Consider the following 15,340-nt stretch of genomic DNA (forward strand, 5'->3'; position numbering starts at 1 on the left):
GGACTGACATACCCATTGGATTTCCATGGAACCCCAATTCTGTGTTGTTCAACCAACCAGACCAGATATTGTACTATAACTGTTTCTGCAATTTGGGGAACGATTTGAGTAACATTATCTTGCTTTTGCTCCTTTCTGCACCATAGAGAGGAACAGAGAGTCTGTCTTGCAATTTAATCTTGGTCATGCAATTGTACCATGAAAAGGCACTGACTATAGAAAATGAAACTCTGAGAAAATAAAGGCCATAAATGTCTTTTTAATGATCTTTTAATGTTTTTCAGATCATGTATTTTAGTTCCCTTTTCCCTTATGTGGTACTTATATGCTTTCTAGTCAGAGGACTGCTCTTAAATGGTTCCATGGATGGAATTCGTCACATGTTTACACCTAAGGTATGTGCTTAGTTTCCATTGAATGTACACTTATGGCTTCAATGGCAAATTGTTCACTTATGAATTCTTTGAATAATAAAACAGTGGACTCAGCAGCCTTCTTTCAGGGCCTGCTCCTGCTCCCATTGTAATTAATGGGAATTTTTCCATTGACTTCAGTGGCACAGGATCAAGCCCTTAGAGCCTACCTGCTCAGAAATACATATGGGATCTGTTCCTGTTTCTGTACAAGTCAGTTCTACAGCTGAGTTAAGTGGAAGCAGGACTGGCCTTCACAGATAAATGTTAAATAATATATGATAAAACTGAAGGGGCCATAGTGGCCAGAGAAAAATAACAAGAATGTTACCCCTTGTTTGAATGTAAGGAGCACCATCGATAGGTTAAAATGACCTGCGTTAGCAATCATATTATTTTTTACTTTCATGATAGTAATGCTAAGAGTCCCTAACTGAGATCCAGGCCCATTGAGTTAGGCCCTGTACAAACACATAGTAAGAGACAGTCCATGCCCTAAATTAGCTTACCATCTAAATAGGCAAGACAGTTGCCAGGTGAGGAAGTCTTATTCCAATTTCTACAGATGGAAAACCAAGGAACAGAGATATTAGGTGACTTGCCCACTGTCATACAGGAAACCTGTAGCAGAGGCAGGAATTGAACTGAGAGCTCCTGAGTTGTAGTTCAGTGCTTCACCTGAGAGCTCCTGATTTACATTTCAGTGCTTCAAACACAAGACTATCTTTCTTTTAATCATAAAAACACTCTGGGGCCAGATCCTGAAGGACGCTAAGCTCCACAACTCCCACTGAGTAAAAGGGACTCAGCATCTCTCAGGATTTGGCCCATCATGATTTAAACATAGTTGTGAGTACATTACAAATAATTTTTTATTTAAAATACTGATAATTTTTTAATTAAAAGAGTTTAGTAATAAAATTGTTCAAATAAATAATGTTTAAAGAAAAATGGTATTCTTAATATTTTCTATTGGTCTCGAGAAGTGTGTCTCAAAACCTGATTTTCTTTACTATCAAGTGATGGTGTAAATACAGGAGGGGATCATGTTGTTTGCAGTGTATATAACCAGAAGACTGTCAATTGAACATTGGCTTGATGTAGATAGAGTAGCAAACGAAATACATATGGGCCTGATTCAAAACCCATTGACGTCAGTTACTAGGGCAGAAATATCACAGTATGTGGAGAAATGTTTCCTTTTACTGCACAAAAACTGAAATGAAAATGCTTTATATTAACAGAGTGAATAAAAATGTGAAAAAAATGTTCTGACATGCTGGTAGGAATTAAGAGTGTATGTTTAGCTCCATCTAGTGACAAGCACTAGAAATGATTGTGTGATAGATACAACATTTGAAGTATCGGTAGAGTATATCTGTTTGTACCATTTGTAATTAAAGTACTGTGCATCTTTACAGAAAAATATGTATTTCCACCTTCACACTAAAGATCCATTTGTCAGGACTTCCAGGACCAGAATTAGCTTTATGAAAATAGCTCCTTTACTGTTTACATGCGATATATATAATCTTTCAGCTTTTCCAGGAAGTTGGAAACTTTTCTAAAATTGTATTAAAGTAACTTAAGGCATATTTTGCTTAAAGTAAGGAAAAACAATTCATATTTTGATGCTTTTATTTTCTTATAAAACTAATGACATTTAAATACAAAGTATGTCATCAAAATTAAGGTCTTCTAATGTTATATATAATTTCATAACATATTTATGAAGGTATGGTTCAGTTTGATCTCAGTAGACAAATCTAATATGACCACCTTAACCATCAACTTCTGATCTTCTTTGAGATCTATGGAAGAAAAACAATATATAAGAACTATACAGTGTTGTTATTCTGTTGTGATCTACTAATTGGGTAGATACTAGATAAACAGGGGATGGAGTATAAATTATCTAGTTTCACCAAAGGCATTCATTGAAATTGGATTGGCTGAAGAAGCAATGCAAATGGAATTTACAATCAATTTTCAGTGCAGGGCCAAAATTTTCACTTGGATATGTGATCTATTTAAGTCAGCAAGAGGTTTATGTGTATATTTGAAGACAGAATTTGACCCACAAATATCAGCATAGGTTATAGTGGCCAGAGTTTACTCTGCTCAGTGAATCTTTCTGCACAGACTATAACGTAAGTGCATTCACAGAACTCTCTCTTTTTTATACAACAAAATTCCACATGATGCTTCATGTGATTCATTTTTGCTATTCAAACGATCTTCAACATACTTTATTTTAATTTTATAAAGGAAATGTACCCCAAAATATCTTAACAGTTGCAGCTCAAATCAATTAATCCACAGTTAAACTGGAAATGTACTACAATGTGGCCTCCAATACCGGGGTACAACTAGCTACTATTTTAATAATGATCTTAACTGGCCAGTGGTGCCTCATTGTGTTCCTCTTGCACCATGTGTAAGCCAGTAGAAATCTTGGCCCATACTTTCCTCCAATGGTATAATTAATATTCAGCTTTGTTCTAATAATGTATAAATAATTTTACATTTGTGCTTTAGCATTTTAATTGGTGTGGGTTATTTTACAGGATTATATGTTGTCTATCCATACAAAAGAAGTACTGTATTTTGTAGCTGACGTATATTGTGTCTAATTTCAAACAGCTTGAAATAATGCTGGAGCCCAAGGTCTGGAGAGAAGCTGCTACTCAGGTGTTCTTTGCCTTAGGGCTTGGATTTGGTGGAGTCATTGCCTTTTCAAGCTACAACAAGAGAGACAACAACTGCCATTTCGATGCTGTTCTGGTGTCCTTCATCAATTTTTTCACTTCTGTGCTGGCAACTTTGGTGGTGTTTGCTGTTCTGGGCTTCAAAGCAAATATCATAAATGAGAAATGCATTACCCAGTATGAATATTCATTTCTTTTCTTCATTTTTATGTTATATTTCACTTAGGAATTCACACAAGAAATCTTCTGATTTATTATCACTATTTCATTGTGTTTTACAGAAATTCAGAAAAGATTTTAAAACTTTTGAAAATAGGCAATCTGAGCCAGGATATGATCCCCCATCATATCAATTTCTCTAGCATTACAGCAGATGATTACAATTTAGTTTATGACATCATTCAGAAAGTTAAAGAAGAAGAATTTCCTTCTCTTGACCTGAAATCCTGTCTGATTGAAGATGAACTTAATAAGGTTAGAATGATGTTTGTGTCTTCAATGCAAAGATTTTGAATGATTGGGTATTTTATTAGCCATCTGTTATTGTGAAATATAAAGAATGCAATATTTTATACTAGGGATTGGCAACCTTTGGCATGCAGCCTGTCAGGGAAATCTTCTGGCAGGCCGGGATGGTTTGTTTACCTGGAGCATCCGCAGGTTTGGCCGATTGCAGCTCCCACTTCCCGCGGTTCACCATTCCATGCCAACTGGGGCTGTGGGAAGTGGCAGCCAGCACATCCTGCAGCCTGCACCGCTTCCCGCAGCCCTCATTGGCCTGGAACAGCCACGGCCAGTTGGAGCTGTGATTGGCCGAACCTGCGGACGCTGCAGGGAAACAAACCGTCCTGGCACGCCAGCGAATTTCCCCTACGGGCTGCATGCCAAAGGTTGACGATCCCTGTTGTATACCTAAAAGTTGCTTTATTTTCTGAACAGCCTCATCTGTAAACAGATGGGCCTGATCTAAAGCCCCAATCAGATTTTTTGGATCAGGCCCCTAATCAATGTCTCTGCACTGAGTGACTGTATGCTATGGTCAAGATATACTGATCCTGAAATCATAAAATATAATGAGCCTGATTTTCAGAATTTCTGAGCATACAGTATTATGAGTGAGAGGCAAAATTTGTGAATGCAAGCTTACAAAATTATGTAAATAAATACTGACCCACTATTATTTCGACTCACAGTTTGCGCTGTTGTCTCCATTAATCATCTTATGTGGATTTCTTATTGACAGGCTGTTCAAGGCACCGGTTTAGCTTTTATTGCCTTTACAGAAGCAATGACCCACTTCCCTGCTTCTCCTTTCTGGTCAGTGATGTTCTTCCTCATGCTGGTAAATTTGGGACTTGGCAGTATGTTTGGAACCATTGAAGGAATCATCACACCTATTGTTGATACTTTCAAAGTGAGGAAAGAAATTCTTACTGGTGAGTTTTACAAGTTTTCATCTCTCGTTAGCCCCGTAAAATAGGTCTCCTCCTTACAGATGGAAAAGTCTTTGGAGAAGAATAAGAGGTATTTTATGTTTTTGTTGGCATGAGGAGGTACACCATGGAATATAGCATAGTGTTATTTAACTGCAGTCCAGTCTGTACTCTCTATCCCCCCCGACATACATAGCTCCATAAAGAATTTTTCTTGTTTGCAATTCAAGTTGTATAATAGTTTCCACTGTGAGCTCCTTTATAGTCAGTCATTCTTAAGTCTCCCAAAATGTTGGCCATTCAAGCATAGACAAGTATGACAATGTAAACAAAAAAGAATGAAAAAAATAAATATAAGATGCTAAAAGTTGTGCACAAAAAGGAATGGAAGTTTCACATGCAGCCTTAATAGTGAGTGGCTTGTCCTGATTTACGAGTGATTAATGGGGCATCCTTAACCATCTTTTACTAATCTTTTCTTTGGATAGAGAAAAAAAATGAGGTAAAGAAATAAACAGTGAGATGAAATTTGCAGTTCAAAAAGTTTATAGAACTACCACAGTGGACCAAGGAAATTGCCCATTCACTCTGATAGCCTACTGCCAGAAATGGCCTATGTCAGACATTTATGAAGAAGATAGCATCCCTGCACCCACCATTCACAAAAAATACATTTTTACTGAGAGTCAGGCCGAGCCAGCAATGCACTAGGCTCCTATGGGTTCCTATACAATTTTGAAAATCCCACTAGGCGCCTGTCTAAATCTTAGGTGCCTGAATACCTTTAAAAATCTGGCCTTGGAGAACTTAGTTAACAAAAAGAACAGGAGTACTTGTGACACCTTAGAGACTAACAAATTTATTAGAGCATAACATTTTGTGGGCTACAGCCCGCTTCATTGGATGCATAGAATGGAACATATAGTAAGCAGATATATATATACATACAGAGAAGGTGGAAGTTGCCAGACAAACTGTAAGAGGCTAATTAATTTAATTAGCCTCTTACAGTTTGTCTGGCAACTTCCACCTTCTCTGTATGTGTGTATATATATATATATATATCGTCTTACTATATGTTCCATTCTGTGCATCCGATTAAGCGGGCTGTAGCCCACAAAATGTTATGCTCTAATAAATTTGTTAGTCTCTAAGGTGCCACAAGTACTCCTGTTCTTTTTGCGAATACACACTGACATGGCTGCTACTCTGAAACCTGTCAGTATGCAAGCCACTTAGTTAACAAGTAGTGCTTAAAAGGAAACATGTGCTTCAGTTGTTTGCTGGATCAGGGCCTAACCATTTGCCCAAAGGCTAATCAGCAGATATTCATGAGTGCTGAGCCATTGAGTAGAAATGCTCACCACTTCTGAAAAACAGCCCTTACGTTCTTTTGCTTCTTTAAAACCCTATCAAATAACTCATGTAACATTAACATAGTTTGAAAATTAGCTACTTGTTCTGAATGTGTATATGAATGCCCTGTTGGCACGGAATACAATTTTAACACTTCACAATAAACCTTTGTTATGATTTAGGAATTTAAATAATAAAAAACGAAATAAAGTTCCATGATACTACTTTAATCTAACACTTTTTCTGAGTGCTGTGCATTGGTTTTACCTCCATGATTCCGTTTATGTCAGTTGGACTCAAGGGATTACAATTTAGTGTAATGTTTTCAGAATTGATCTCCAATCTCCAAATTCTACCCTGGATTACGCCCAATACAATGCCAGTTGAATTGCACAGCATAAAAACCAACAGGAGAATTTAGCGTGAAGAGTCATAGATACCCACAAATCTGCAATTTTGATTAAAGTGTTCCTGCATTAGTAACTTGCAGCATTATGGGCCTGATTCAGCAAAGCACTCAAGTATCTTCGAATCTCCATTGCCTTCATTGAGACTTATCACATGCTTAAATGCTTTGGGGTGTATGTGTTCAGTTACATTAGTGCTCTTATCAGAGTCTCTATATACAGATTGTTGCATACTCTGGCTATATACAACATGAAGGCACAGAGGGGAGAGTTAACAATTCAGGGCTAATCTAAAGTCTGAGGGTGGGATTTTCAAAAGCACACTGTATGGGTCTAAATCTGTTTCCCTGAAGTCTCTAGGATCACTCCTATTGACTTCAGGGGGAGCAATTAGGCCAGTGCTGAGCACTTTTGAAGATTCCACACTAACTTTCCCGGCTTTTGTCAATTTGTGTTGGGCCCTGAATGCTATGGTTAACATCCATTTTTTAGTTTAATAGATGTTTCTTCTGCAATGCTTTAATTCAAAACTTTTTCTCCAAAAGACATTAATAAAGTAAACAACAGCGGCTACATGATAAAAAAGGAGAAGTTTATTTTTATATGACCATATTTACAAGATTATTGTTCTCTTCCCTTACAGTACTTAAGTCAATACATATGTTGGCTGGAGTATAACCAGTGGCCATTATGGAGTACTGTTACACTTTGGGGCCAATCCTAATTTTTTGCAGAATTTGTCTCACTGTATTACTGTTGTAGGGCCCAGTCCTGCTCCCACTGAAGCCAATGGCAGAAATCCCATTGACTTTCATCACTGAATTTCATTGACTTTGGGACGGAGATTTCCAGCTGGACTTTAGAAGAAGAAAAGGTTGTGATGCTCTTGCTTTGAAAGCAAGTAAATGCAGATAGTTCCCATGGCAAGTGAATGCAATCTGAATTGAAGTGGCAGTGAATGATTCTACCTAGTAAACCTATATAGCTGTTGGTTTTGAAAAATCTGGTCTAAAACTTTGACTCACTTAACTTTCGTTGATGGAAAGAGAGAACGAAGCATGCACTGCATTAAATGTTCTGTTTTCCTGGATTCTACCCTTACATTCACTTTAAGTGTCTAATGATAAATAGTCCTTGCTTCAGCAAAGAACTTACTTTGCTGAGTCAGGGCTGCCTTTCATTCTAGTAATTCAAATTGTGACTGTTTGCTGCCTAGGGAACGGCTAAGATTCCTTTTATGGCTTTACTTTGCCAGTGCAAAGGTGGAAAGGAAAGAAGGGAAAACTAGTGTCAATCTAGAGTAAAACAATAATTATTTTGAAGTTTGGTAACTCTTTCTTTCTTCCTTTCTTTCTCTGATGCATGATTATGGTTACAATTCTCATTTCTGTCCTTTGTTCCAGTCATCTGCTGTCTGGTAGCATTTTCAATTGGCCTGATCTTTGTGCAGCGCTCTGGAAATTATTTTGTCACAATGTTTGATGATTACTCTGCTACTCTGCCTCTGCTTATCGTGGTCATTTTGGAGAATATTGCCATTTCTCAAGTTTATGGGATAGACAAGTAAGTTCAGGAAATGGAGTTGCTCCTTTCTGTGATGGTTAATATGTTGACACTATTCATCGTTATCCTTGTTATTGTTTTAGTTGTATAGGATCAACAGCCCTCTGGATGTGGTAAAGACAGATCCCTGCCCCAAAGAGCGTTCAGATTATCTAGGCAGAATACAAAAGCAGAGAAGGGAAGGGGAATGATGAACTCAAGGGTGAAATCAAGCCTTCATCTTGGGGTTGTTTTTTTCTTGTGTGTGTAGGTACATTATTTTTGGTAGGTTATGGGTATCAGGGTGGGTGAGTCTGTGCTTGTAGGACTCCTGAGTGAAGTGCATTTTTAAGGATGGAGTTGGAGAATATATTGGACCAGGGTAGGAGGGGGGTTCTAAATCTATGGGGGCAGCATGGAAGAAGGCCTGCAAGCATGAGTAGTAGGGGGACACAGAGTGTTGATTAGACCAGTGCAACAGAGGAGAGGAAGTCAGTGGAAAGAGACAAGGTAAGAGAGATGGTCAGGATGAGAAAGGCCTTGAAGTCAAGGAAGAGGAGTATAAATTTGATCTAGACAGAAAGGGGAAGCCAATGGAAGGATTTCAAGAAGAGATAAATATACAGTAGTGGGTGAGGAACAATATATGATTTTTGACAGATTGAATTATTTTACATAGACTAGAGGGGGCATGAGGAAATGTCAGGGAAGTCAACAATGAAGAAACTCCAGTAGCTGAGGTGAGAAATAATCAGGCCCTGGACAGTTTTATCAGTGACCTGGGAGAAAACATAAAGTCATCACTGATAAAGTTTGCAGATGACACAAAAATTGGGGGTGTGTAAGTAATGAAGAGGTCACTGGTACAGAGTGATCTGGATTGTTTGGTAAACTGGTCTCAAGCAAACTGTATGTGTTTCAGTACAGTTAAATGTAAAGGTATAAGGAACAAAGAATGTAGGCCATACTTATAGGATGGGGCTCTTTATCCTGGGAGGCAGGAAAAAGATTTGGGGTTTGTAGTAGATAATCAGCTGAACATAAGCTCCCAATGCAATGTTGTGGCCAAAAGGGTTAATGCAGTCCTTGAATGCATAAACAAGAAAATATCAAGTAGAAGTGGAGAGGTTACTTTACCTCTGTATCTAGCACTGGTGCAACTGCTGCTGGAATACTGTGTCCAGTTCTGGTGTACACAGTTCAAGAAGTAGGTTGATAAATTGGAGAAGATTCAGAGAAGAGCTACAAGAATGATGAAAGTGAAAAATATTATAGTGCCTTATACTGACAGACTCAAGGAGTTGAATCTATTTAGCTCAGCAAAAAGAAGGTGAAGGAGTTACTTGACTACAGGCTGTAGGTGCCTACATGGGGAACAAATATTTGATAATGGGCTCTTCAGTCTAGCAGAGAAAGGTATAACATGATCCAATGGCTTGAAGTTGAAACTAGACAAATTCAGACTGGAAATGAGATGTAAATTTATAACAGTGAGAGTAATTAACCACTGGAACAATTTACCAAGGGTCATGGTAGATTCTCCATCACTGGCAATTTTTAAATCAAGATTGGATGTTTCTCTAAAAGTTGTTCTCTCAGTCAAAGGTCAGGACCATACTGTAGTAGATGCTGGACAAACACAGTACAAAAAGGCAGTGCCTGCCCCATGGAGCTAATAATCTAAGTGTAAGAAAAGAGACAACAGGTGGGTACAGATCAACAGGGGAATGCAAGGAAACATGAGACAATATTGATCAGCCTGGTAGACAGCGGTCTCAGCACAGCACCTAACCCTGAAGTTTTCTGTAGGCATCACAGCAAAGGAAAGTTTGAGGGAGGTGACCTTGTGGATGTTTATGTGGAGCTCCTCCCAAGCGTGAGGAGCAGCATAGGAGAACGTAAAAAAGTGTGATGGAGAAACTAAGAAAGTGGGTGATGAAGGCTGTCACCATTGGCAGATCAGAGGCAGGAGATGGCATCTTGATAGTATATGAGAGATGATAGGTAGTGTGGCGAGAGGACATGAAAAATCTTAAAAGTGAAGACAAGTAGCTTATGTTTGCTGTGGTGGAGAAAGGGAGCTATATACCAAGGGTTAAAGCCATTTTTGAAATCAGTTATTTTCACTGGTTTTAACTACGTGCCTATCTCTATCCTTTGCTCACAATGAAGTATGTTCTCAGTGGTATGTTTCCAGGAATTAGATGAGATTTTATGTCATAGTAACCTTGCATGGGACGTTTCTTTCACAACGTTAATTACAGTAGAAACGTTTTGTTACAGTAACATTCAAATAGGGAAATGAAACAGCAAAGGAGTTAAGATGCCATCAGAGTTTGCTGACAAAACCCAAAAGGAACCAGTTCTAAGTTAACACTCTCATTTTCTGCTGGCATTGGAGTATGTGTACTTTTTCATCAGAAAGTCCTAAAACTGTAGGCTTGGTTCAAAACATATGTTGCACTACTAAGGCACAGTGGCAGAATCAAGACCTCACACAGTCAGTCAACAACTGATAAGGTGCAAAACGATAGCTTGTTGATAATGTAATTTATCATAATATATAGCACACTTGAATTCAAATTAGTTTTGTGACACCTATTTTGTCCTTTCTGGTGTCCTACTTGTATGTGAATTCAAAAGCAATGGCACATTCCTAAATAGATATCCCAGCACAAATATAAACACTTCAGTAGGTTTTGAGTTGGTTCAGGGTAATGTTTCTTTTTACACTTATACTGGTTTGGGGGTAGCATATTTGAACTAGCACACAGCTGCAAGAATGGGTTGGAAAAGCTCATAACAGTGTGTGTGTGTGGGTGGGGGGGGGTTCTAATGTGTCACACCTACACAACAGTGTTAAATCTTTCTGAGCTGAACACTGTGGTCTTTCACAATGATTCATCAACATTCAAAATATGTTTCTTACTTATTTGAAGGTAATCTAATCTATATTTGTGACACACCAGGGACTAACCATTGGTCTAACATTGTTTAGGGATCACACTCATTTCTGCTTGAGACTTAATCAGGATTTGAATCTAAGTTTTCTAGCACTCTGAGTGAACTTGATCTGAGCTGATTCAACCCATTATTAATATAGGTACTATTTGTAAACCCATACAAGTGATCTAAATGCAGATATTTCTATGTGTACTCTTTATTGGTGTGCCGATTGTTGCAAATTAGCTGATATGTCTGAACTACAGATACTCAAAACCTCAATTTCTGAACTAATAATGTGCATTTCCCCCCAGATTTATGGAGGACCTAAAGGATATGCTTGGTTTTTCTCCAAACCAATATTATTACTACATGTGGAAGTACATTTCTCCTGTAGTGTTGTTATTTTTGCTGGTAGGTAGTATTGTCCAAATGGGATTAAGTCCTCCTGGTTACAATGCATGGATTGAAGAAAAGGTAAGTAATAACATATACCATTGCCAGAATAATGTAACTTGTATTTAAAGTACTTTTGCTAGCCTGGGAAAAGACACTTTGTAATTCATATAGTTCATTACAAAGGTAAACCTGGCCACTTTTGTTTCTAGTTATACTAATACAAAAGCATCATTACCTTTAATATAGCATTAGTTCTTTCATTTCCAAAAAAGGTAGTCACTGGCTGACAATGGCATTTGTTTGTTTGAATTAAAGCAGAATACATGGTGGTGGCACTGAGCTAGCATCAATTGTTTCACCACTTTGTTGTCATCAGCTATCATAGAACTCAATATTCAGATTAGGCATTTCATGGCCACTCCCCTTGGAAGCTGGTACAGCATATCAGTGAACAGCTACTTTATAGAACAATCTGTGATTGTCCAGTATAGTGGGATAAGGACACTCAGTTTTTGGGAAATCTAGCTATATTGTTTTTCAGTGAAGAATTGGTAATGTTCTGTTTTCTAGTTTTTTGCAACATTAGCACTACTCTTAGTGCTTATTTCATCTCACTTAGCAACACCAAATCTGGGGTTGACTGCTAATCAAAATTTGGGGGAAGTTAATGTGTGATATCAATAGGAGTTTCGCCTGGGTTAGGACTGCAAGCATAGGCGCTGACTCCGTCGGTGCTCTAGGGCTGGAGCACCCACTGGGAAAAATTAGTGGGTACTCTGCACCCACCGGCAGCCAAGCTCCCCTCACCTCCCATCCCCCCGAGCACGCCGCATCCCTCCTCCTCCGCCTACTTCCCAGCGTTTCCTTTCCAGCTGCCGCCAAACAGCTATTTCGCAGCGTTAGCACACTCCAGAAGGGAAGGGGAGGAGTGGGAATGTGGCGCTCTCAGGGGAGGAGGGACAGAGGCAGTGCAGAGGAGGGGATTTGGGTAAGGAGTTGAAATATTGGCAGGGAGGGGCAGAGTTGGGATGGGAACTTTGAGGAAGGGGTTGGAATGGGAGCGGGGCAGGAGGGGGTCGAGCACCCAAGGGAAAGAGAGGAAGTCGGCACCTATGATTGCAAGCTTTGTCTCTTATTAAGTAACAATGTATTAATTGTGTTTCTCTTGGCCTGCATAGGCTACTGAGGAGTTCCTGAGCTATCCACCATGGGGAATGATTATCTGTATATCTCTGATGATATTGGCCATACTTCCTGTCCCTATAGTCTTCATAGTCCGCCGCTGCAACCTTATTGATGATAGCTCTGGTAGTTTGGCTGCTGTATCCTACAAAAGAGGACGGATAATAAAGGAGCCTGTTAATCTAGAGGGAGATGATGCAAGTCTGATTCATGGGAAGATTCCAAGTGAGCTGCCATCTCCAAATTTTGGTAAAAACATATACCGGAAACAGACTGGATCCCCAACTCTGGATACTGCTCCCAATGGACGCTATGGTATTGGCTATCTAATGGCAGATATGCCAGATATGCCTGAGTCTGACTTGTAGCTAGAGAACAAAATTACTTTTTTTGTTGTTTATACTGTATCACTGAACATTAGCTCTCTAAGAGAAGTTGTCTGCTTCACTTACTAGAATGTGATCTCAGGTGCCCCCTAGCTACAGTCTTTAAAATATCATGACGGTACATATAGTGTAAAAATTCCCTTTGGATTGATCTTCTGGTTTTATATTGCATTAGAACATAAGAAAAGTCATATTGGGTCAGACCAAAAGCCCATCCAGCCCACTATCATGTCCTCTGACAGTGACCATTTCCAGGTGCTTCAGAGGGAATGAACAGAACAGGCAATCATCAAGCGATCCATCCCCAGTTACCCAACCCCAGCCTCCGGCAAACAGCTGCCTATCCTGGCTAATAGCCATTGATGGACCTATCCTCCATGAAGTTATCTAGTTCTTTTTTGAACCCTGTTATGGTCTTGGCCTTCACAACATCCTCTGGCAAAGATTTCCACAGATTGTGTGAAGAAATACTTCCTTTTGTTTCTTTTAAACATGCTGCCTATTAATTTCATTTGATGACCCCTAGTTCTTGTGTTATGGGAAGGAGTAAATAACACCTCTGTATTTACTTTCTCCACACCAGTCATGACTTTATAGACATCTATCATATCCCCCCTTAGTCGTCTCTTTTCCAAGATGAAAAGTCCCAGTCTTATTAATCTCACCTCATATGGAAGCTGTTCCATGCCCGTAATCATTTTTGTTGCCCTTCTGTGAACCTTTTCCAAATCCAATATATTGTGTTTTTAGATGGGGCGACCACATCTGCATGCAGTATTCAAGATGTGGGCATACCATGGATTTATATAGAGTCAATATGATATTTTCTGTCTTATTATCTATCCCTTTCTTAATGATTCCCAGTATTCTGTTCACTTTTTTGACTGCTGCTGCACATTGGGTGGATTTTTCAGAGAACTATCCGCAGTGACTCCAAGATCTCTTTCTTGAGTGATAACAGCTAATTTAGACCCTATCATGTTGTATGTATAGCTGGGATTATGTTTTCCAATGTGCATTGCTTTGCATTTATTCTCATAGAATTTCATCTGCCATTTTGTTGCCCCGTCACCCAGGTTTGTGAGATCCCTTTTGTAACTCTTTGCAGTCTGCTTTGGACTTGACTAGCTTGAGTGTTGAAGGGAATACACACCACACACAAAAAAAAAATCAGTGATGGCTTAGGTCTGTCAAGATAGCCAAGATTTTTTTTTAAAATTTAATTTGAAAGCTTTCTGTCTATAAAGTACAGGTGTTACCTCAGTTTGCAGCAATTTCTCAAATTATGTAATATTTCTGACTTGATTTAACTGAAAATCCCTTTTTTGATGTCAGGGTAACTCCCCAGTATTAGAAGTGAGCTCCAAAGTAGTTCACCAAACCCATATTTCTGCACACATTTGTATATACATTATGTAGATACGCTGTACTTATTTTGTTAGCACTGATAATTACTTAGGCTATTAGCTGAGTACAAAATCTTGCAAACTATTTTCTTATGTAACAGCTGTATAGAAAAATAGTATTAGTAAACCAAGGAGGAGGCTTCTAATGGGAATACGAGTCCCCAGTTCACTGAGGACTGCTTAAGCTGTGGCTGTATATTTTATGTAAAATATTTTCTTTTTCAGTGTGAAAATGATGTAAGAGTGAGTCACTCCAAGACTCTTAATGATTGTGCAGATTCTGCATTTTTTCTATGCTGTGTGCCTAAAAAACCTTCTTGATATTTATTGTGGTTACAAGATTACATATATATTATATTTATATAATATACTTGTAATGTAAATATGTATATTAATACTGTATGTAATGGTTTCAAAACTTGAAGCAAGATGGCTTTTTTAATTAGTCTCTTTCTGTTTTGCTTCTGGTTTATGCAAAAATAAATCCTTGGTTTTTTTAGTGAATAATTGTTAAGAACTGTATTGCATTACATTTTAACCTATGAATAAAGAGAGTGAAAAAAGACGTTTATTTGTTTTTATAGTGTAACCCTCCTGCTTATCAGCTGGGCTAGCTGAAAGAACAGTGTTCACAAACTGGAGAGAGGTGCTCAAAGCCTGTAAAAGCAAAAATATATTTAACTGGGAGGTTATGTTTTCATTAAATTACTGCATCAGGAATAAGGATTTTTTGTTATTACTACAATAATTTATGTAGCTCTGTAAATTTACATAGCATTTTACAAATCCAGACATATTATATGCCCTGAGGAGCTTATAAACTATAGACTCAATTCTGCTTTTGCCACAAGTCCTGAGCAAAGAGTAAAGAATGGCTATGTTGCCACAGGGGCAGAACAAGGAACCAAATTGTGTCTCTGGGAGGGGAATGCAAGGAAGTTGGAGCCACTCTCTGGTACCTTATTCTCCTTCCACCCCCCTTCCTCTGGGATTGACTTGCACCTATCCTCATCCTATCCCTGACTGTCCCTCTTCATGTCTACATAGGAGAGAAAGCTGTGAAAGCTGCTTTGTTTCTCTGCGGCTACCTGTGCTTCTGGTAGCCCACATAGGTAAGCCCTATGTTTGCTTATGTCTTTGCACAGGTGTATAAGGTGGCTCAAAA

General features: G+C 38.6%; 1 protein-coding gene across 1 annotated transcript in view; it reads left to right on the forward strand.

The window, feature by feature from the left end:
- The window catches only part of SLC6A15 (solute carrier family 6 member 15), a 51,207-nt gene extending 38,103 nt beyond the window's left edge, over positions 1 to 13,104 (forward strand). The window contains exons 6-12 of the mRNA XM_077807708.1: positions 285 to 395; positions 3,057 to 3,298; positions 3,403 to 3,595; positions 4,365 to 4,557; positions 7,721 to 7,880; positions 11,117 to 11,279; positions 12,380 to 13,104. Of these exons, the coding sequence (XP_077663834.1) occupies positions 285 to 395; positions 3,057 to 3,298; positions 3,403 to 3,595; positions 4,365 to 4,557; positions 7,721 to 7,880; positions 11,117 to 11,279; positions 12,380 to 12,751 (1,434 nt within the window). The 3' untranslated portion in view covers positions 12,752 to 13,104. The remainder of the gene's footprint in view (positions 1 to 284; positions 396 to 3,056; positions 3,299 to 3,402; positions 3,596 to 4,364; positions 4,558 to 7,720; positions 7,881 to 11,116; positions 11,280 to 12,379) is intronic.
- The last annotated feature ends 2,236 nt before the right edge of the window (positions 13,105 to 15,340 follow it).

The sequence above is a fragment of the Eretmochelys imbricata genome, chromosome 1 (assembly GCF_965152235.1).
Source record: "Eretmochelys imbricata isolate rEreImb1 chromosome 1, rEreImb1.hap1, whole genome shotgun sequence".
NCBI classification, from domain to species: Eukaryota; Metazoa; Chordata; order Testudines; family Cheloniidae; genus Eretmochelys; species Eretmochelys imbricata.